Source organism: Python bivittatus, unplaced genomic scaffold (assembly GCF_059951505.1).
Source record: "Python bivittatus isolate LINGU-HERP-01145 unplaced genomic scaffold, Pbiv_v1 ctg000020_np1212, whole genome shotgun sequence".
NCBI lineage: Eukaryota > Metazoa > Chordata > Lepidosauria > Squamata > Pythonidae > Python > Python bivittatus.
In genome coordinates, this window is record NW_028277030.1 from 60114601 (window position 1) to 60138724 (window position 24124).

Sequence of the window (24124 nt, forward strand, 5' to 3'; positions counted from 1 at the left end):
TAGTTGCAATTAGCATATAGCAGTTTGTCTGAGTGTCTGCTCAATCTTTCAGAACTTCTTTTGTGAAAATTCATAAATTATTTGTTTCAAGTAATGTGTCCAGGTTACTAAAAACTAAAGAGACTATTATTCTCTCTACCAGTTTTATCCCCACCTTGATTATTTGTTCATGTTTACGCTCCAACTCTCTGATTTCCTGATTTAGCATTACAATAACATGCTGTGGTTGGCTCCTACATTTACTGCAGATTCCATGCTGAGTCAATTCATCACATACTGGGCAATGTAGGGTGGTGAAATACTGGGAAATTGTCCCTTTTCGGCATTCTTGCTCAGTGCGAGACATTGTGGACACTTTCTGGATCTATATGGCACAGCAAACAAAGCAAAACATATTTAGTAGGATACACATGTACAATAACTTTCCTTCTGTCAGTATCAATTTATCATGATTTATACTTTCTTAATTCAATTTGCTGTGTCTCGTCATTTCACGTTCCTTAATACATATCAAGAACTATTAGCAAAGCTCAACCAATTTATTTTACTCTTGAAACCTTGAGCTGGGCAGTTTTGAAGGTATGATTTGGTTTGAGGGAGAGCCAATGGAATCTCCAAGGTGTCAAATCAGGTGCCTCCAAATTGCTTCAGAGAGATTTAAGGGTGATTTAGAGATTCAGTGGATTTTCTGGCTTTGCAGAGTTTCAAGTATTGTTGTAGCCTTTCCCCCAGTGTTGTAACAATCTCTCTAATATCAACCTAAGAAGCTGGCCAGTAAGTTTTATCACCTCTGCAACTTTGTATATGAGAATATTTGGGAGAATGCTGTTTGGTTTGTGGTTTCACTCTTCTGCTAGAATTTGTGCAGGAAGGCTTGTTTGGAAGGGGAGGAGACACTAAAAGGGTATGCACTTTGTGGGCAGGTCTGAGATAGAGCTGTATGTTTGTTCTTATACTTTTGCCTATACTATTTATTTATACTATAGTATATAATATACACAGTAGTTGTAGCATACATATACATAACACTCTTTTACTTCTTGGACTAAAAAAAGAAGTGCACAAGCAGCACATAATATGTTAGTTCCAGGAAAGACTAACTTGCCAGTGAGCCATTTCAATAAATTTATCAGCTCTGAAAAGTAAATGGTTTGAGAACAATAGATTCTTAAGTAAGATTTACTTTTTAAGCAGTTCTTAAAGGTTATTCTTTTAAAGTTGGCAGCAGGACACTCTGCATTAGTTCAGCATATCTTAACTACAGGCCATTTGTTGGACAATCTGGTGCTGTGCTATCCCTGCTATCTGTGTCTTCCAAGAACCACAGAAAGAATGTTTCAAAAAGTTATTGTGATGGAATCTGAAGCTTTGAGGGTGGTGATGATCTCTCAAAGGTCCATCATCTCTGCCTCTGTCTACCCATTTTGCCAAGAAAATGAAGCAGCTGCTGGCAATTTGATACTTCTTCAATACAGCTAGTGTTGAATAATTTCAAATCAAATCTTGCCACCCTTAAATCTTGAATTCAAACTGAAACTTAGATGATTTGATACATTTTTAATTTGTATATTGTAAATATTGTACAAAAATTCCCTCATTTTTTCACTTCCACTGTTGCAATCATGCATTATATTTACTACTTCACTTTCTTACCCTTGGTAACTCATTATACCAACTGAAAACATCTATGCCAATAAGAGATAAGATCCTAGCCAGTGGAGGAAGAATCTGCTTGGTTATGTAGTAGGTAGCATTCAGTCGCAAATTTGGGTCTTGCAGAACCTCAATGGGCCGTCTAACCAACTGTATGAGAGGCAATCCTGGCATGCCATATACAATGACATATGGAACTCTTTCACCAACTCGTGGTTCTGACCGCCGGTCATAAGTGAGCATCTTTCTGTTGAGAGATAAAACATTAGATCTCAAAATCCATTTCCTGCATGTGAAAGTGACGACAACCCAGAAATTAAAAAGAGAAAACTTTAGTACACTCATTTTATCTCCTGACAGTTTATATTTATTTCTTGCAATTCCTTTACATCAATTCTGCCAATTAGTACAACACAAAATATACAAATGAAAAAAACTATAAATGAAAACTAAGATAGCATCTCATGTACTGAAAAGTATACCATTATTTTACTTTCCCTCCCGCCTTGGCTTTTGGTCTCTGGAAAATTAACATAAACTCTTTCACTATAGCTTATTCTTGCATGCTTTACCTTCTACTATAAAATGCAAGGCAAGACCTAACATCCGATAAGAACATAAGAATAGATTTCCTGGTTCAAGAGTCTTCTTAGTCCAGCATTTTGTTTCTCACAGTGGCCAAGCGAGAAGCCACTGGATTACTTGCAAGCAGGAAATGGATCAATAACACTGATCTCTTATTACTGTTCTCCTACAGTTGGTATTTGGAGACATACAGCCCAAACCTAGATATTGAATTGAGTCTTAGACTCAGCAGCCATTGATAGATTGCTCCTCCATAAATTAACTAATACCTTTTTAAAACTTATTACAAGCTTGGTAAGAGCAAAGTAATGAATTATTATGATTATTGCTAGTAACATTTTATTTTGATGTACAGTCTCACTTTTGGTTTCTTCTGACTCCCCGCAGTTAGTGACAGATTTTTTTCTTTCCTTTTTGCCTCCAAGGAAAGGATGTGGAAGAAGTTGATGAATTTAGGTCCAGCTGATGGTAAAAATGTCCATCTACAGAAAAGTTCTACTTTTTATATCTTAATAAAATGAAACCTTACAATGTTCCTGGAAGATATCCTAGTATTTGTTCCTATTCACCATGATAGGAATGACTGAATATCAAATGAAATATTAACATGCCATTACACATTGTCACTACCTTGTGATTTCTAGAGCTGGTACACAAGCTCCAGGTCTGTATGCAGAACTTCCTCGGTACTCCTTTGCAAAGATGAAGTCTTGCATGCTAGCCTTCCCTTCTAATAATTTCATGCATTGATTTTGTACATATTGCTTGATATGACTTATATCACGTGTTTCAAATAGTAGCTTAATGGAACGCTCAAGTATCTGGAAAAGAAAGCATGTTTTCAACTGTCCCTTCAAAACTCTTTAAAGGGTACTTTGAAATGATGATGGCATTTGTGACATTACTACACTTGTATATCATCTGATAGTTAAAATGCTCTGGGCAATGCACAAGTAAGTCACCACCCTTTTACAATTGATAACTGTAGTCAACTAAAAAATAAACTTTGTAACAAAAAATACTTGTGTATTGTACCTTGGAAACAGCAGGACAAGAATCTCTTCTAACAGTTTCTATGCCTTTTGCATCAAATACTGGATCTTTCTGATCCAAAGTTTCATACATATAACCAACATATCTCTTTTTGGTTTGCAATATACATGGCAAATAAACCTATAATACAGAAATAAATATTAGAAATTGCAAAATTGTAGAAAAACCAGCAGAATGTTGCTAAAACTACACATTTCATAAATAGGCTTAGATGTAATCTTCCAGCAAAGCATTTAATTTAGACTCTGAGTGATGGTGTCGATACGTGACAGACTTAGAATTCTATCTATTAGCAAAATCAGTTGCTGCACCACCGGGCAAACTGCTTTCAAAACTCACAGGAACTTCAAACATGGCTTCAGACATATGTTGAGGAGCTGCTGGTATGTAAGAGTTGAAAGGAATCCTCAGTTTAAATTACATTTAAGTTCACTTACATTTAGCTCAGATTGATCACTGAACTCAATGAATAATTTAATTTTTCTTTAATAGAATAAAATTTGTGATGGCAACATCCCAACCCTTTCTAAATGTCTGCCTTTCTTTTACTAGTAGGTTAGGCGCTAACATTTCAGTTATAATAGTCAACCTCAGCAAATTATTCTCTTGCATTTGTTACAGCGTTAAAGAAAACTCAAAAGCACAATATCCACATTCAACATTTATATGTAGTTTCCTCAGAAAATACAAGATGAACCATGTTCATGTAGGAATTCAGCAAAGCATTGGAGAAAGTGCCCCATGACATTTTAGCAGCAAGCTAGTTAAATGTGACCTTCATGGCTTACAGGTAGTCCTTGACTTATGACGGTAATTGGGACTGGAATTTCATACTAGTTCATGACAGATGAGGATATTTCTGTGGCAGTAACAGAATAAAGATATTTTCCCCTCAATGGTCCTTTACAGCAGTAAAAGCTGGATATAAAGACAGAGCTATAGGAAAAAAAGAACTCCCTTTGATTTATGGCTTTGGAGATGATTATTAAGAGTACAGGTAGTCCTCAACTTATGACTACAATTGGGACTGGAATTTCTGTTGCTAAACAATGCGGTCGTAAAGCAAGATGTCACATGACTGCATCGCTTAGCGACAGCAATCCTGGAACTCCCCACTGCTATTATTAAGTGAATTCCACCGGTCATTATTTATTTTATTTATATTTCAAATTTGTCACTACCCATCTCACTGCAGAGTGACTCTGACTCTCTGACTCTTGTGAGCCGGGGACCCACTTCAACCCAAGCCATTTCAGCTTGGTCCCTCCCAGCCTTGAGCTTCGGTAAAGGAAGGGACTGCCTCCAACTCCCCCCACCCACCTACCCCCCACCACCTCTGCCCTTTTGGCTGCTCTGCACCCTGCCTTGTGGGGTGGCAAGCAGCACCAGAACTGCGCAGCTCTGGGGCTACCTGCCATGCTGCAGCTCAGGAGCTTCTTAGCCCTCCTTCCCCCTTTGCTCACTCATATGTACTGCACACTCCTGCCCTTCTTTCCTTCTCTCCATGGGTGCTTCTGGGCACTGAAGGACTCTCCATCACATGACTATATCGCTTAGTGATGGCAATTCCGGCACTCCCCATTGCTATCGTTAAGGAAATTCCACCAGTCGTTAGCCAAGGACCCAACCCAATCCAAGCCATTCTGGGCTTGGTCCCTCCCAGGCCCAAGCGAGCCTTAGTTCTTCCAAGGTAAGGGACTGCCTCCCCTTCAACTCGCCCCAACTGCCTATTTCCTCTATTTCTGCCCTTTTGGCCACCCTGCACCTTGCCTTGTGGGGTGGCAAGCAGCCCCAGAACTGTGCAGCTCTGAGGCTGCTTGCCATGCTGTGGCTCAGGAGCTTTTTGGTGTGCCATGGCTCTAGGGCTGCAAGAAGCCCCTGAATCGCAGTGCGAACCTGCAGCTGCCCCAGGAAGCCTGTCGCTCCAGCCCAGTCCCAGTCACCCTCACCACCCTGCACTCTGAGGCCCTCGCCGCCCTTCACTCCACTGCCCCAGCTGAACTTCGCTGTCTTGCTCCGGCTGCTGATGAGCTGTGCCTGCCATGGCCCTTCGCGAGGCAGCTGCTGGCCACGGGAGGCCATCTTCCGCAGGTCTTGTGAGGAAACTGCCGTGTGTGACCTTCGGAAGAAAGCCTCGTGCAGCCAGCAGCGCCTTGTGAAGGGCCAGGCCAGGCATGCTTGGTCAGCAGTGGGATCAAAAAAACAGTGAAGGTCAGCTAGGGCGGAGGGGCCACCAAGTGCAGGGGACCAAAAGGGTATAGATGGTGGGGAGTTAGGCAGGTGAGGGGAACTGAAGCACTGCTACGGTAGTAAGTGCGGGTGAGCTGCCAAGTGCCTGAATTTTGTTCACGTGACTCTGGGGGCGCTGCATCAGCTGTAACTTCAGAAACTGGTCATAAGTCCCTTTGTTCAGCACTGCCATAACTTCGAACGGTTGCTGAATGAATGATCATTAAGCAAGGACTACCTGTATTTATCAGGTGGATAAATAGATGGTTTGAAAACTGTATTTAAAGAAAGCTCAACAAGTTTTGTCATCAAACTGGAGCAAGGTGTCACAGATTCGGCCCTAAGACTGGAATTCTTCAACATTTTAATTAATGACTTAATATAACAGTGAATGCTTATCAAATTTTCAGATTAAATAAAACTGGGTAGGACAGTTAATAGGGTCATGCAAAATTTTAAAAAGGTGCTTCATTTCAATAGTTCTTCAAACAAAACATCTCTTTGAACCTGCTGAACAAAGCAATGTGGCCCCTTACTTCTAAAAACAAAGCAAATATGCGTATTGCTTTGCTTCAAGTAATAACATATTCAGAGAAGAGGAATAAGAAAAAGGAGAGGGTTTAAAATAATCAAAAGCATGGGTGCACAATGGAGATAATACTACTGGATTCATAATCAGACATCTGAAAAAAACAACAATTTGGAACCATAGTAGATCCTAACAGCAAATGAGTCTGCAGTGTGATGCAGCTGCTGAAAAGGAAAATGCCATTTCAGGCATCAACAGAAGTATAGTTTGCAAATCATGGGAAGTCACCTCTCTGCTGTATTTTGAATTGATCAGATCCTACCTTGAGTTCAGGGCACCACATTTTAGGAAGGATTTGGAGAAATTAGATTAGATGCAGAGAAGAGGAATAAGGATATTCAGCAGATTGGAAATGAAATCTTGTAAGAAAAAAATAAGGGAAATGGTAATGTTTGAGAAGTGATCATTTGCAGGGGGGGGCGGAATAGTTTTCTGTCAAGAATGTCTCAATTGGATTCCTGCACTGAGAGCTGGGGATTGGTTATGAGGGCCTAAAGGGCTCCTTCTAATGATTCTATGAGTGATTTCTGGAAGCTTTCTTCAGAATTTTTTTTCTAAAAATTATGTATGGCAATAAATATATATAAGAATAACCAATTCTTGAAAGACCCCTTTTGTTTTCTCTATAGTATTTGATTTTTAATAGAATTTTATTAAAACTTTTTAAAAAGATAAAAAATTGAAATTAATATAAAATTAAAAAAAAAGAGAAAAAGAAAAAGGAGATCAAAGAAAGAGCTAAAAGTGCAAAAGTAAAGAAAGAAAGAAAAATACAAACAAGTCCATAAGGGCTTTCCAGTCAGCAATAAACTGGATATTCTCTTTTCTCTACTCAAAGAAGTCGGTTTGGCCATTTCCACAAGTTCCATCATCTTCACCAACCATTCCTCCACTGTGGGTAGTACCGAATCTTTCTATGTTTTATATAGTATTTAACTTAGAAATCCTCAGCTAATGGATTGTCACCTAACCTGCAGCCAATCAAGAAATTGTTAATATTAGAAATTTGTTTTCTCCAAACTGCTCTGATCTTCTGTGAAGCTGAAAACTGCCAACCACACATTTTATTTATTTATACTTGTCCATTTTCCAAAGACATATGGTCTCTCAAACGGATTATATCTATAGGTAGCCCTCATAACTGCACTTATAACGGTGATGAAAAAGTAACTTTACGACCAATCCTCACATTTATGACCTCTGCAGGTGTGTAAAGCAAAGGAAAGCTGAAGTAAGATCATAAACACAGTTGCAGTTTTACTTAGCGGCCCCTTCACTTGACAACTGAGTTGCCAGTCCAAATTGTGGTTGCTAAATGAGGACTACCTGTACTGCTCCTTAGAGCAAGTAGAATAGATGTTTTGTAGGGCAGCTGCTGCAGCCAACAGAATTCTACAAAGTCCTCAGATTAGCTGCCACGTATCATGAACAGCAAGGAAAGCCTCAGCTAAAGCTGCTTTCCTATCTCTATTTGAAACCACATGTACTGTGAGAAAGGATGTATGTGGCTATGTTACCGTCTCTTTCTTATATTTCCTCATTCTGTGACTCTTGTGTATCTTCTGCTTCCATGTGGGTGTTAATACGATACAGAGTGAGAGAGAAATATGACACACTAGAACAGAAACTGCATTAATAGAGTAAGCACTGTGCTCTGAAAACACTGGGTCAGAATTGCATCTAAGTGAAGAGAAATGAATTAGCTGCTGTATTTCAGCTTCAGATGTTTATATTAAGTAGAAATGATAATACTGACTGCCTTGCATAATTGTTAAGTTCTACATCATGAGGGGAAGAGAAATAGTCAAGTATTCTTATCTTTTTCTCTGCTGAAGTGCTGGGTGGAATTCATAGTATAGTGATATAATACATACCACATTGCTGATCTGAGTGCATGCATGTATGGGTGATCCTGTATCCTAAATATATAACAAAGACTATAACAGAATCATTGAATTATTAGATACTAGGGGAGCCACATTTTCCATGTTCATGTGACTACTTGGTATCCCCAGCTTTCTCTCCATTCATGCCCATGCACAGCCACTTTCTTCACTGGAGGACTCAGCAGAAGTGTTGTCTGCACAGACAACCAGAGACAGCTCTCAAAACAGCTGTACAAGTCCCAAGAAAGATTGATTGCTATTATGATTAAATAGAGGTCAGTTTGGGCTAATGCATGTGATATAACACCTCTTTCACATGCTTTGCACAGCTCTTTTAGATTCCTAATTTAGTTTAATACTTGTATTTGCATTAAAAGGTGAAATTGGAAACTTGAGGCTATGTTGCAGACTGGGGTACAGAAAAGTATTTCAGGTTGGAATACAATTGAAGGTCTATTGATTGATATAATATAAACCTTACAGCACATTATAGATAGCAACAAGACTGTGGAGGAGTGACAAACTATAGTTTATGTTGCTGATTCATTTATATGTATTAATTCATTACAAATTAATTTTTACATTATATATTTTGTCAGCCTCTTGAAAGCATATTACTAAATCACACAAAAACAATAAAAATTGTAGAAGATTAACGTGCTTTGAAATATTACTTGACAAACAGAACTGTAAAACTATTTTGAGTGTAAAAATATTTTTTTCTCTTACCTTTTCAAACTTCAGTTTTACTGGTTTGGGATTGGTAGCTGTTACTGCTTCAGCAATTTCTTGTCCAATTTTAAATGATTGTTCCTTGGTAGCTCCTTTCAGTAGTACAAACATGCTGAAATAAGAGAATTAAAACCAGGAATTGGATATTCAATTTTCCCTCAGAATTGTTTAAGCAGCACAGTAACAGTTTTAATTTCTTAGAACTGAATACAGAACATATATAGGTAAATAATGAATATTTTGAGATACAGCTTTTACCTGTCTGAAGTTAGTACCGTTCAAAGTTACAATGGCACTGAACGAGGAGACTTACAGCTAGTCCTTGAAGTTCTGGCCGTTGCAGTAGCCCCATGGTCGCATAATCACCATTTGCAACCTTCGCTGCTGGCTTCCAACAAGCAAAGTCAATGAGGAAGCCGGCAGGAAGTCACAAGTTGTGGTCATGTGATGTTGTGCTTAACGACCATGTGTGATTTGCTTAATGACCACAACTGGAGCTGCCATCATAAGTTGGCGCTTTCATGTGATTTTTTGCTTTACAACCATGTCACTTAGCGACAAAGTTCTCAGTCCCAATTATGGTCATTAACTGAGGACTACCTGTAATGAACTAGATATGGTCTAGCAAACTAAAATTATTCTAGATAAAACGTAAGTGCTTTTAACTTGGCAAAAAGAATACAGACAGTTTTGGACAAATTTCAGGCCTGGATATTCAGAATGCTTCTGCTTACTTTAGTCCTTTATTTTTAATTTTGCCCATTTCTGGAGAATACATTTTACCAACTTCCTATTCTACTGTTTGAATTAAATTATTATACAGATCCAAAAGTTCTTATATGAACTTGCCTGACTTGTAGTTAAGAGAAGGGAAAAGAACTGGCTGGCAGGCCTCTTCACCAAAAAACAGTCTTAATTACCTGTCCGTGTCCCCATATACAACCCGTGCTCCCCATTTCTTTGTATCATTCACTAATTTTATTGCTCGTTCCAAGGTCTCTCTGGCTTTGTGCACAATGCTATCAGCAATCTAGAGATTAAAAAAAAAAAAGATAAATTACTAAAATCTTAGAATATTTTCTCTCACCTAATCATGCATTTTTCATTCTTTTACAATACTCTCACCACTGTTTATAAAGTTCTGTAATTTGTTCTACATATCCTGTAAAATCTTTATTTTTAAAAAAATAGCAGAATATCATGTAAAAGTAAAAAAAAAAAAAAGGATGATTAAAACAAATCTGTTAGATACATCCAAAGCTGCTTTCTGGATTGTTGCATTCAACAAACATTAGCAAAATATATGTTTCCTTGGAGCCAGAAATTACACAGATAAAAGATTCCCTTCCCTTATTTCCATCAATCAGCACTCCCTGAACTCATGTCTCAAACAGTATTGCCCAAGCAGTTTTAATCGCTCTTCTGAGGACAAAGTGAAAAATCCTCTCCTGTGTGCCAAATAAACAAACCGAGGCAGTGACATCTTCATAACACCTCTCCTCAGGTCTCAATGGTTATAAAATGTTATAACAGGAGATAAAATCAAATCAAATCTTTGTTATGGTCAAAGACTAGCATAATAACAAGAGATTAGATGCCTCTTACACAGTCTTTAACTTACATGTGTTCTTCAGAATTCCTGTACTACATTTAGTAAACTAGTAAACCTTTTTCTTATAATGTGTTCCATTATTGTTTCTGTCTCTGTGTGCATGTCTTTGAGCCAGTTTTTGTCTTCTGGCGACTGCCTGGACAAGTCCCTGCAGTTTTTTTGGCAGGGTTTTTTGGAAGTGGTTTGCCATTGCCTGCTTCCTAGGGCTGAGAGGGAGTGATTGGCCCAAGGTCACCAAGCTGGCTTTGTCCAGAAGTAGAACTGTTGGGTTTCCTGTGCCTTAACTACTACACCAAACTGGCTCTCTGTTACTGTACATATGCTTATACTTTGTTTTCAATTACTTACTTCAATACATGGCATCCTTCCAGAAAAATTAGCACCAGTATAACCAAAAGTGACATTTGCTATAAGTTTAAGGCCAAGCTGACGTGCCTCAAGCATTCGAGTGATAGTTTTGTCAAGCTTGTAAGCTTTCATTGACTGCTTCACCATTATTCTAGTCTTCAAAATTTCTTCCAGCATTCTTGGCAGTACACCCTTTCTTACAGAAGGCTGTCACAAAACAGAACCATTAATAAATGAAAGCTTGATAGTAATAGCACTGTTATTCTTCATATAAACACTGTCTTTTTCTTAGTGAGATGTTGGGACAAACTGATGTAAACCCTGACTAATATCAGTAACAGTGTGGCTATACTACCCATTAATCATTTAGTGACTCCTTCACATGGAATAACATGGGAAGAAGGTTACTAGCTGGAGGATAAATAAACTAGTGTAGAACTGTTACTCAGATGAATCACTCTTTTTATTCACTTCAGCTGTATAAATCGAGGATTAACTTTTGCAGGTAGCATGACTGATAAGATTGTGTACTGACATGAAAGGAAAAAGGTGATCCAGAGCATGCTCAGGGGTGCATATAGCACCAGTCAGCACCTCCTTAAATCAAATTTCTTGAAGCTTCTTTACAAAGTTCCTAGTAAGTGCTCCAAAAGTGCTCCATGCACTTTGAATCACAATTTTAACATTCTTCTTATTTGCATTTAAGAAATTTTTAAAATCCAAGATAGGACATTTCATCCTATTACGTAGACAGTATTATCAATCTAATAATGTTTAAAACCACAATGGACTAATATAGTGTCTTTTAATATCTCTAATACTTCAATCTGACCTCTTTCATGGTTTCCACCCAAGTCTTTTGACTTATTTATTTACACATACACTGGGAACACAGCTTCTCTTCCCTCTTTAGAATAGCTTAGGGCCCTTGCGAGTAGGACAGCAGTGGAAATGATGTGTTATTTCCATTTTTTTCCTTGGGGTAGGGATATGTTACTTGCAATTCTGCATCAGTATGGGTGAATGAGCTAATATCTGAGTATTAAATTTTTCTTTTTTGTGGAATGAGTACTTTCATGTGCCTTTTGGACTGAATTTTGGGGTTGGTATTTGAATTTTGGGGTTCAAATGCAATGTCTGCTTTCTACTCAATTTCTTATCAGGTTAACTTGCCCTTTGAGAACAAGATAGCCTCACATGATAGCCATTTTTAATCTAATCAGACCTTAAGCAGTCCTTTATTTCACTAAAGCTCTTCTCTGACTGTTACTTCTTGACTTTTATTAGGGGAGGTAGAAGATTTACTTGTAGCTAACAACAGGACAGGGATCCAAGGAGAATTCTGCCTTATTCCCTTTTCAATTCTCTATTCAATTTCTGGTTAAAAATTAATTCTTACTTTAAATTAAAACAAAAATATCTTTATGAATCAGGTGTTAATCAGAATCAAAGAGAATCTTCTCCCCTGTCCTTCTTTCTAAGGGCTGACAAGGGATGAATCTCTTCTCTGGGTGTCACATCATTCTGAACCAAGGCAAACCTGGATGCCCCCATAGACAGTACTGTTCACTACATTTTTGAATCACTGGTTGCTGAAAGACAGACTAATTTTTAAAGTTAATGTCAATACTGTTGATTAATACTTACTACTTTCCCTAAAACTCTATATTTTATTTCCCATAACTATTAGAGTATACAACTGAATTTATTTACAATTGAAGATGGAATATAAGCAAGAAAATCACTTTTATAAATATAACATTATTGTGCTAAATAAAATAAACTACCTTAACAAAAGCTATTCCACTGGGTGAGATTGTGATATCATGTCGAAGCTGATATAGTAGATCAGGAGATACTCTCAGAGATGTGCATCCAAATTTAAATTCATCATATCTAAAAAATAAAGAAAATTAATTGCCCTGAGTGGTCCATCATTCTCAGTCCCTCTTATGATCCAGCTTTTCCAGCTCTACACTTATTCACTTACTTTTTTGCCTATTATCTTCTCCTTCTCTACCTTACAATCTTTTTTGTCTGCTTTCAATTAATTATAAATAAGTTTTTGCCCCTCTCTTCCACTGAGCAAAAATACAGAACTTCTTACAACAGACTAAAACAACACAAGAATCACAAAAATAGCACTACAAAATAAAGCCAACAGATCATAAAAGCCATGCTGTTAATTACAAATTTGGAAAAATAGGATGTTTTTAATCTAACAGTGACAGAACATAGTGTACTAATAAATTTCTCTAGGGAAAAATACCAGTTTCTGTTCTGTTGCTGAAAACTCCCCACTTGACTAACTTATTTTTCTCAATATGTTTAGATTACTAATTAGTTTTTTAGATCAAAAGAAAAAGTGCTTTGTAATCCTCATTATTTTATGTCAAGCATGAACCATAATTCATTGTTAGGAGATATGCAGAATACCTTCTCAGCCTATTTATATAAATGATGTCATAAATTAATACAATTAACAAAATATGATAGATCTGATTCTGTATAGTCATCATTGTTTTTTTTAAATTTCTTCTTGTTAAGCAAATACTCTCTCCAGATTGCCAATTGTATCAATTAATTCTGCTGCATTTTAAAACTTGAGTGTATACTGTCTCTCTGCAAGCAAGGGTTTTTTAAAAGAGGAAATCTAAGTACCCTAGAATTCTATAGCCACTTATGTAATTTAAGAAAGAGTGCTATAAATTTATTATATTAGTAATACAAACATGCATAGAGTTTAAATAATTAATACTTACTTCCCCAAGTTTTCAACATGTCCCAAGCATGTGGAAAAGCAGTAATTGTATGCTATCACTATGGATGGGTATAAAGACTGAAAATCTAGCACAAGGACAGCATTACTGTAGAAACGGGATTCAGGCTCCAATATTAAAGGAATGCACTGAGGAGCTCTCATGTGAGCTCGCTGCTGGACGCTGGGTGTCACAGCAATGTAATTCATTGGTTTGGCAATACGTAACATCATTGATTCCACACGATACTAAAGAAAATAAAAACAAACTCAGTAATTAGCAATGTTACCTAGAAATTTAATGTATATTTTTCAACATTATGCTGAAGTGAATATACATTTGATATCTTAATATGCAGTAATGAAAAAAAAATCCAACAACTCAGAAGCAATTCATTCATGAATAGTTATAATTAAAGCTGTAACGTGGAGGTCCCAGCGTCATTGGCTGGTATAAGAGATTAATCAGGAAACAAAAGCCATATCCTGTAATATGTATGTTTCAAAAGGAAGGAGGGAGGGAGGGAGGGAGGGAGAGAGAGAGAGATTGATTGATTGTGTTTGGGGTGCCCTATCTACTCAAGAACAGCAATTCTGAGAGCAGCAGCAACTGCCAGAGATAAGACATTGTTGATGAAACAGAAAGTATAATCTATCCTAGAACTGAAAGTATTTCTGGCTAGATCTACCTAGGAAAATGTTAACTTTCTTCTCAAAGAGGCCGGCCAAATCGAACCAGTGTAAATGATTGGCTGAAGCAATCTAGATCTTGTCTGTAATTATAATTGTACTGTAAAGTAATTGTTTCCTTAATTCACAGTAATTCTCCCCAAATTAAAAAGGATATGTTCATTTTTAAAAAAGATTAAAGATTACCTGTGATCCTCTTGTCAATACATGCAAGAACTGAATTCCAAACAGCCTTGCCATTTCACTTGTTTTGCCAATCAAGTCCACTTGTTCTAATAGCTGTATATTCCCACGAACACGACTAGTGTAATAATCAACTATTTTCCACCTTTAAAATAAAAGCATTAATATGTAAAACCTTTAAAAGTTAATTACAAAAGAGTATTAATGTCCAAGAATTTGCTAAGAATTCTAAGAATTGTAAGCAATACAATACTACTCACTGAAACAAAAGTGAACAAAACTCCTATATGATGGCTCTACTGCGATATGAAGATATACATATTTCAGATCTATTCATACTACATAGTTTTCATTGTAGTCACTGTGGGAATTAGATCCTTCAGGCAAACAAATTCAGATCTCATACATTTATTTAGGTGTGTCAGTCCTAAGCCAGGCGGCTATTTCCTTCTCCAGGGCTAACATGAATATGGAATTAAACTTCTTGTCTCTCTCATCTACAATATGGCATACCACTCTTGGATGTGGGGGCCTCATACATCATGGCCTTTTTTGCTTGTCCTCTAGCTGGTATACTATACACCTATGCTGAATCTTGAGATGAAGGGGGAAAAGCAAGCCTTATTTGACAATTAGCATTGCAGGGAAGATTGTAGGTGCAATTTCCTTCGTGTCCCTTGATTCTGGTGTACTGGTATTAATATGGTAGAAAGTTAGTCAGTTGGAAATCTGATTCATGGCTTCAGTTATTTATGGAAATAAAGCTATGTAACAATTTCTTTATGAGGTACTGCTAGGCCTCACAAAGGAGGTAGTTTATTAGGATCAGCTGGTGATATCTAAGTGTCCCAATGTACCTCTCTGTGGAAAAGTAAAACAAAAACAAACAAAAAAAAACGGTGTGAGGAACATGGGGGCTCACCAAATGCTGCCACCTTTTTCTGTGGCAAACTTGCATAAAGCTGCAGAAGGTGCACTGTGATCCTTGAGACAATAATAAAACATCTTTGTTATTGATTACCTCCTATTGCCTCAGAGTACAAATTGTCTTGTGAAGTTGCACTGAGACAATCTGAAAAAATGGGAAGTTAAAATATATTAAATAATTCTATTTGCTTACAATAGCATTGACCTGTTAATTCATACGGATGTAGGTTTTACATGCATTTGAGCTAACTCCATAGGAATTGCATTTTAAATGTAAAAGTAGAGTGGTTTACTAAGCTTATTCTTAATTGTGTTATAGCTATAAAAGCAATTTGTGTAGCCAATTTACTTTTAGATAGCATGACACCTTTCTATTCAGTAAAGAGACTTGTAATATGATGCTAAAACACTATGAGAACAGGCAGCAGCAAACCTCATACTTGCAACAAGCTAAAAAGGCTCACTGCTTCATATTTTTTAAACTGTGGGTTGTTATGTCAATTGAATCTGACAAATTTAAGGGAGTCATTTGTTAATATGAGACAATTTCACCCCACCAGTCATGAAGTGTCTTTCCTAAACAAACCAGAGTTTAGTTTAGGGTCCAGAATGACACCCGAAGCAGCAGTTAATCTACAATGGAAGTGTAACCTTCTGTTCTCCTCTTCACAGCTCCAACAGAGGAAAAAAAGATCAAGGGAAGGCTGCAAGCATTTTGATCAACCACAAAATGTGCCTGATGAGATAAGGAAGCTGAATATGGAGGGCTGATTTATAATGTTGACCCAAGTTGATTTACAACTTCAGATTGGTACTATAATTATAATTTCCTTTCTAATATGTATAATAGATTATATTTTGTACCAGGCAACTTATTTTAAAATGATCGTTATAGACAATTACCGATAAATGTCTGCCTTGTTGTCAAACCAATCAGACAGAACACGAGAAGTAAAGAGTGGAAAACGCTGATGAAGTATATGAAAGCTCACATTTTCAAATGTATAGTTGGTCAAAGTCACCTAAAAAATAGAAAATTTGGATGATTATATTTTTCTATAGTTTATACCCAGAGCATGGAATGGAATTCAATAGGATAACAATTACACAGAGACTAGGTTGAGAATAGGTACAGCACAGGGCAAGGATTCAGATTTCAAACAACCCAAATACTGACCAAAATCTCAGAGCATATGCTGGGAAAATGTTAAGGGAAGACAAAATCAAGCCCTCTGTGGTACAGAAAGACATCCTGGTCTCACAGAGACCTTGAATGTTGACAGGCTTTGCATCACTAAGCTAATCAGGAATGCAGGTAAAAATTATTTCCCAGCCCTATAAACCAATAGCTAACATTATTGCATTCTAATGAGCATTGCAAGACAAGCCAGATGGGAGAAAAATCAGCAATGAATGTGCTTCAGGGCAAACAGGTTCTGTATTTATATCTGTCTCTGGTATTCCTACTTTAGTTCACATAGAGGCCTTGTCCTCCTAGGAAGCCAACCAGTGCAGCCACCTGCCTCCACCATGGTCAGATATTAAGGTCACATTACAACAGTTAAAAAAACAACAACAACCCTCATCCAGTATCTCTCACCCAACTAGCACAATTGCTCCTCCTCCACTCAAGAAGCAGAGACCATTTGCTTTTTCCACTAAGGATATGAAAAATCTAAATTGTGTGTGTTCATGTGAGTGATAATTGCTACCTAATCATTACAAAATTCTAAATAACTAACACACTAAACAGGAAAAACAAATTAGCTTGTAAATCTAATTATAGCATGATTACAGAAACATAGTTGATTCTAAAAGGCAAAATATTCAAAAACTAGTAGTTTCCACAACTACTTGTGGAATTCTGGGAGCTTATATTCAATGGAATGGAATATCTGTAGTTCAGGACTGAACTGTTGGAGTTCTTAGTGCTCTCTGAACTTGGTTGTCTGCTTGCACACGGTTCATTAACCAACTAGATAATATCATCAGTGCAAGCAAGTGTAGGTCTTGCTGCCTGTTTATATGCAGTAGCTTGCTCTGCCAGTTTTGGTGGGGGTGTGGTTTCTTCATCGGTGGTTCCTTGATTAGAGTATTGTTTTCTGCATGACTGTTTGCCTGGTGCTGATCTCTGCTTATCTGTATGTGGGCTGCTGGAGGGGATCTGTTGTAGTCTTTTTGTTTCCTTCCTAGGTTTTTTATTGTCTCTTTTGAATGATATGTAAATGTGGTTTATCTGAATGTGTCTATTGATGGCTGATTCATCCTTCAACAACATCTTTGAAGGAATAAAGTATTATATTCAACACATCAGAGACACGCAAGGTTGGAGAAGAATGACTTACAATAGAAGAGAATGACTTAGGCTGGCACTAACACACAGAAAGGTTTAATTAATATATTTCTAGTGAAATAACTCCAGGTTAGTAGGCAGCTGGTCTTTAAATAGAATACTGCAAAAAGATTAAACAGAATATGTTACTGAATTATCCAGTAGTAGCTATCTAGTACTACTTCTCTCTGCCTAACCTTTGTTATTTCCTCCTTTCCTCCACAATGCAACAGTTCACCCCATGTAATCTGATTCTACCTGTGGCATTCTGAAGTCAGCAAAGGCACAAAGAAATTCAGTTCCTTGTGTGCTTTGGATAGAACTTTTTTAGAAGCAAGTAAGCTACCTAGATAGAGAAGAAAACTCCATAAAACATTTATTTCAGTTCTGAAAATAAGATGAGAAGTAGTTTATTTCAGAATAAGCTGTTTGGAAGTGTTATTTTATAATAATCTGAATTAATATACTTCTAATAATTTTATTACCCTTCTTCAAATTTAATAATTTTGCCAGATGTTACCTCATGTCTCATAATTCTCCATATATTTAATATAACTCTTCCAACAATGTTTATTTCACTCATTGTATCTGCTCCATATTCATCTAGATCTGAAGCAAATCTGTTCTCTTTCTTATCGTCTAAAATAAAAAAATGAGAAAAAAAATTAGGACAAATCCTAAGGATGCATTTATCAGAACAAAGTATTCATGCTTATATCTAAGTTTACAATAGTGGTGATAAATCATTCTGGCAAGTTGTATGCTACAACTCAACTCAAGGACACAAATGTAATTCACGTATTCTTTTTCTTAGCCTACTGAGCCAGGAGAAGGAGCATAACACTTTAGGAAAAAGACATGCAGGTCTGAATTTACAACGTAACAATGCATATATATCTTTGGACTGTGTTCACAGGTAACAAAAATCTGATTGCCTATCCCTCTGTGGCATTTATACTTCATATCTGCTAGCCAATTATTTAGAAGTGAAATAACAAACACATTTAGAAGGATCACTGAAAACAAAAGGAACAAAATGAGGCAAAAAGCTATGCCAAGATAGGCTTTTGAGCAGCTGTGCTATAAGGAGCTAATAAATAATGAAATTCAAGATTGAAAAGGGAATAAACAAAGAGAACTTTCATGAAGAGGCTATCTGTGCCAACAACAAGTTGTTATATCCCAAGGGTAGGTATATGTATATACCTAATTCCCAACACCCATCTTATTCAGTTGTATAAACCAATAACACATAGTGGTAACATAGCCTCAGCTAAGCAAGCTATTGCTTTCAGTCCATGCTTCTTCAGACTCTTTTGGATCAATTCTAGTTAGGATATCTCTCCCTGAATCAAGGTCAGTTTTTTTCGGTCGGGAGTTGTATTATTATTACTATTATTACTATTATTATTCAGCCTCAAGTGGGCATTTTCAGCATTACTTTTGGGGGATAGGGAAGAGAATTTAAGCAGGGATCAAAGCAAAATGGGGAGAGTTGGAAAAGTGTACTGCCAAATATCGGGCTGCAAAATAAGTATGGAGTAACAAGGTGTCTATAATTTATTCATACTTGACTCATATGCTTCTTACTGTCTTTTAATAGCTGTATCTTCTATTTCTGTCCCTTACCAGAAATAAGGGCCAGAAATGGAAGATGGATGCAGCTATCTAAAGTCACAGATCTTAGTCAGTAAATCAAATTTCTCAAACTGATTATTTAACAGCTTTCTAGAGAGGCAGAATACAAGGAACATACCCAGCTAATGGTCATTTCAAAAAATGGGACAGAGGACTCACAACTAGTACATGAATCACAAACACACCTGGAACACGAGAGATCATCTGGCATAAATCAACATCCAGAGCAGCAGCTCTCTGTAAGAGGTATCCCCAAGAATGCATCTGGACTTCATAGCCTAACAAAATATCTGGATCATACCTAAAAAGAGAAAGATATTGTCTTCATATAACCAAGTATTTTAAATATCTAATGAATAAATTAAAGCTGCAAACACCACTAAATGAACTACGTACAGTTATTTAGTGAAGTTTAATTCCCTATATAGCACCGTGTGGAAAGTTGTACACGAATTTGATCCTGAGTACTGTGTATTGATGCTTTTCTGGGTTAATACTAACACTCTTGTTACTATTTGTTAAATAATTGGATTGGCCACAAATGGGACTGAAGTGAAGATGACAAATGAATTTGGAACCTGGAGTTGCTTATCTGTGTATTTTTTGAGCTCTAAAAGGAGTACAGTTCTCATTACTAGAAGCATCATGGCGCTGGAGAGCTGGTTTTTTTTTTTAAACAAAATAAATCGATTAAATTTATACTTAATGGGAAAAAAGTAAACAGCTTTATCACTGAATTCATTAATTTCATAGTAGATTTCAGTAAATGAATGTATAGCTTAATCTAAAAAAGGATTCTTATTTTATTAATCTTAAGGACATGATTATTTTTGAAAATTTACTGATAGTTTCTAATTCCAGGAAACCAGTTTTACAGATCAGAAATGTTAAATGTCTGTTTATTTTAGATTCTGCTATAAAAATATGTAAAGTAGGCTTTTAAACATCATTTTTAATGTGTAGTTAGTATTCTACAAACTTGTTTCCACAGCAACTGAATAAAGTAATCCAATGTCACAATTATTTCCATTTCACAGGTGGAGAACTGAAGCTGACAGCTGATATTTTCAGTGATTAATTTTTTTAAAAAAATTTGTTCAGTGAAAATTTTACTTGCCTTTTTTTACAACGCTAGATCCCTATATCATTTAAGCTTCTTTTGTACCTCCGTCAACTAAAAATAAAAAGGCTGAGTAACATGGAGTTAGTATTTGAACCTATGTTAGCCATGCCAAACTAGATGCATAACATTTTGGTTTCTTTGCCTTATTAAAAAAACAAAAACAAAAACGATAATCTGAAAGCTTTAGTTCTCCTAAGTAATGTATTCAGATGAATGCTGACAGGATTCCTAATGATCTCAGTTCAAATAAGATGAACATTTTTATCAATTCTGAGCAAGCTTTGCATACCTAGAAATCTATTTTCAGGTAGCAAAAATTGTTGACCCAGATGATAGGTGACTATTCCAATGCTAATTAACTAGCAGTTAAAATATATATAATCAAGAATCTATTTAATAGAAACATTGGTTGAAATAAATGTGTACATATCCAAAACTATTTTGCTTACCCTTGTGTAGAAAATGATGAATATTTATATTCAGAATAATAATTTCATTCTTACCAAGACAGTAATTCTGTGCCTGAACTGTAGCATGTCAAGGCTTCTGCTGGGGGATTCACACATGACTGAATGCTTCTTCTTACAAAATGTTTTCTCTACATGGAAAACTAGACCTAAAGAGATTAACTAGCTCAGTGGGAATACATTATGTGCACTATGTACCATAAAGCAGAGTTGTCAAGGTATTTTTTAGTGCAACAAGTTTTGAAGGCTTTTTTCCTAGAAAAAAATTAGGATAAACTACTTCAGAGGGGCATTATTGTCAAAAAATCCCTGGATGCTTGAAATTATAGCAGCTTTTATAAAATAGTTTTCTGTGTGTCTTTAGTTATATCTTCTGTTTTGTGGGGGGTCTGTTTGGTAGTCAAAAGTAGAGACCTTACTGTTACTGAGTTTTCTTCTGGGTCTTCTCAGAACACTGACCCATCTCATTCAAACTGCAATGCATCTCTCTGAGCTTTATGAGCATGAGCTCAGAAATTTGTCTGGCTGATACACAGAAATAATGGGGGTACCTTGAATTAGTAGCAACAATTGAGTGCATATACTCTGTAGCCTTTTAAAAATTTCAATTACTTTAATTTTAGTTCTGTTTTGTAACTACTGAAATTATATATATATATTTAAAAACAATATGAACTCTTTATGATCAGTTTTTCTTCAATGGAGTCATAAAAATCCATGACAATGTCCTCCATGGTTAAAAGGATATTATCTATTAATGCCCTAATGTTTATAATGGATATTACCAACTTGACATTTTGTTGGTACAGTTAATATTTCTGGGTACACTTTCCAAATTCAAATCCAGTATTTTCAGTTGAATAAATATGACAGATTTTTAGATTTATAAGCATGTGCTTTCTTCCAGGAGTTCAAGGCAGTCTTGAAAAATTCCCTCTTACAATTTTTCCCACCGGTCTCAAATCATCCAATGAACTTCCATGGCTGAGAGTGGACTTGAACCTGGGACTCCTTGATGCCAGTCAACACCTTAACTATTACACCAGACTGGCTCTCCAATTATGTTGCAGCAAATGATATAGAAGATTCCTAACTGAGATGTTGGTGAGCCCTTGTCTATCACAGCAGATAGTACTGAGATATATGCAAACAGACTGATAAATAACATTGTTCTACTTATTCAGTTTGCAAACGTTACCAAAGCTTGACTAGGTAAGCCACAGATCAGAAGAAGCTTATATCAAATCTAAATTATTATGTTATACTGTTTTGTCCAACCTTAATATCTGGAAATCTTATCTGTATAAATATGTTGGTGGATTCATTGAATAAGTTCAATATCCTGATAAGGCAAGCAAAGCATTTATTAAATTTTCACAGACCTTAAGATCCATTAAGATATGGAACTTGTTTGATTACAGAAATGCTACATATTTGTTGCTAGTATTACTTAAACATCTTCAAATTAAAAAGGTCACCAGTCATACTGGCTAGTATTTGAGTAATCTTAATGCAACAATATGAGTAGCTCTAGCTATTAGGTTTTTTTCATCCCATTTTCAGTTCTTCTTGCTGATAGACAGTCCACAGGAAATCAGTTTAGAGCTTAGAAACCTTCATGGATAAACCCATTGCAGTTTAACTGAATAAATGCTGTGAGTGAAACTATACTAATGCATTTCATTGTCTATAACCAGGAAAGTTAGGCACATATATGTGTGTCTCAGACTCAGTCCATAAAGATGTTTCTTGCACTAGTTATTCCAGAAACCATTTGGCTATTTCTGTGCTTGCGTTCCTCAGTTATTATAGATAACCAACCAACAAAAATCATAGTCAAGTACACTAAATATATATTAATAGATCAGCATTTATTCAACTGCTCTGCTAAATTTTATTTTTCTGCCACATGCAGCCCCTAGCCACCAGAGGTTATTAAACTCTATTTTAGAATTATAAGGTTGTAGTGAAGGCTTGATCATTTTCCCTTCTCTCTGCTCTTCTAGTAAAGCTATGAAGATATCAGAAATTTTCATTTCTACTAATACCAATTTAACGTGTCACCCAAACAATAAATCATATTTACTCTTAACAGTAACAGAAGGAAACAGGAAAGTTTTGTAAACCACATTTTAAAAATAGTTTGCTTCCACTAACCATAATTAAAATGAATTATAGTTGTTAGGTTGAAACAACATAAGCCACACTTAAGAGGTAAATCATGAAGCTGTTAAAAGGACAGAGAATATACAAACTCAAGGATTACCTAGCTTTCATTTTGTAATGGCAAACTACAGATAGTTTAAATCTAAACCATACATTCCCAAATCCTTATTAATTTTACCCGGGAAACAATATACCATGATCTTTATTTGAAGCTGACTGGAACTAGGAAGTAAAAATTAACATATCCTAATCAGTGTCTTTGTGTTACTTAGAAGATTTCTCTCATTTCCACTAAATCCAATAAAATTGAATGAGCAATAATGCCAATTATAATGATTAGCAACAAAAACTATTTTGAACACTGCTTTGTCTAATATAACATTTAATGATATTAACGCCACAGCCAATAATAATGGGATAGGGAAGAAAAGTAGTAAAAATTTCAAAAAAGGTTTAATATTCAAATCCAGGACCTCATTTATTTGAAATAAAGTTCCACAGATTTCAGCAAAAAGCAAATGTCTCTATTATTTTGTTAAGTGAAAACACTGACTGAAAGTATTGTATCAACTTTATTTTTGAGGGGCTGCAACTTTTATCCCTCCAACAATAAAAATATTCTATCAAAAATATCTGAAAGTACACATTATACTCCAGTCATTCTACAGCCACTAGAAGCTGACACACAGCATTTCAAGAGGTGTTTACCAGGTAACAACCCAGATGTTTGGTTTGCCTTTTTCACTATATAGAAATCAGTGTGCTTTCTTCATTCAGTGAAGCCTTCAGCGGTCAAGTCTTCATTTGTTGATCTTCAGAGATAAAGAAAAATTGTAATATTCTATTGTTTGGAATTTTTTTTTAATGTAGACAAGTGATATTTTCCCTATGCTTCCAAAATGGTGGAAGATTTTAAAAAATTAAAAGAACAGAATTGGTTTGCTATTTCCAAGTTGTTTCGTAAGTCAGACGGAGCAGCGGATTCCCAAAAAAGAGAAAGATAAAATTAATTTCCTTACCTGTAATTTTGTCTTCTCTGAACAGGAATCCGCTGCTTCGTCAGGACCCACCCTTTGCTGGTTGCTTTCAGCAACTCTAGTATTCTGGTTTCCTGGATTTGGTCAATGCCATTCTCATCAGAAGTTTTCTAGTT

General features: G+C 36.2%; 1 protein-coding gene across 3 annotated transcripts in view; it reads right to left on the minus strand.

Annotated features, from left to right (window-relative positions):
• The window catches only part of REV3L (REV3 like, DNA directed polymerase zeta catalytic subunit), a 94683-nt gene that overhangs the window by 4258 nt on the left and 66301 nt on the right, over nucleotides 1-24124 (minus strand). The window contains exons 19-32 of one of the 3 annotated variants that reach the window (XM_088139543.1): nucleotides 23991-24118; nucleotides 19401-19516; nucleotides 18098-18216; nucleotides 16149-16267; nucleotides 14322-14463; nucleotides 13450-13694; nucleotides 12475-12583; nucleotides 10688-10894; nucleotides 9648-9757; nucleotides 8725-8839; nucleotides 3274-3411; nucleotides 2869-3059; nucleotides 1654-1900; nucleotides 155-364 (exon numbers count right to left, since the gene is read on the minus strand). In XM_088139543.1, the coding sequence (XP_087995669.1) occupies nucleotides 155-364; nucleotides 1654-1900; nucleotides 2869-3059; nucleotides 3274-3411; nucleotides 8725-8839; nucleotides 9648-9757; nucleotides 10688-10894; nucleotides 12475-12583; nucleotides 13450-13694; nucleotides 14322-14463; nucleotides 16149-16267; nucleotides 18098-18216; nucleotides 19401-19516; nucleotides 23991-24118 (2196 nt within the window). The remainder of the gene's footprint in view (nucleotides 1-154; nucleotides 365-1653; nucleotides 1901-2868; nucleotides 3060-3273; nucleotides 3412-8724; nucleotides 8840-9647; nucleotides 9758-10687; nucleotides 10895-12474; nucleotides 12584-13449; nucleotides 13695-14321; nucleotides 14464-16148; nucleotides 16268-18097; nucleotides 18217-19400; nucleotides 19517-23990; nucleotides 24119-24124) is intronic. The other 2 variants (XM_088139533.1, XM_007426588.4) reach the window with 2 other exon arrangements.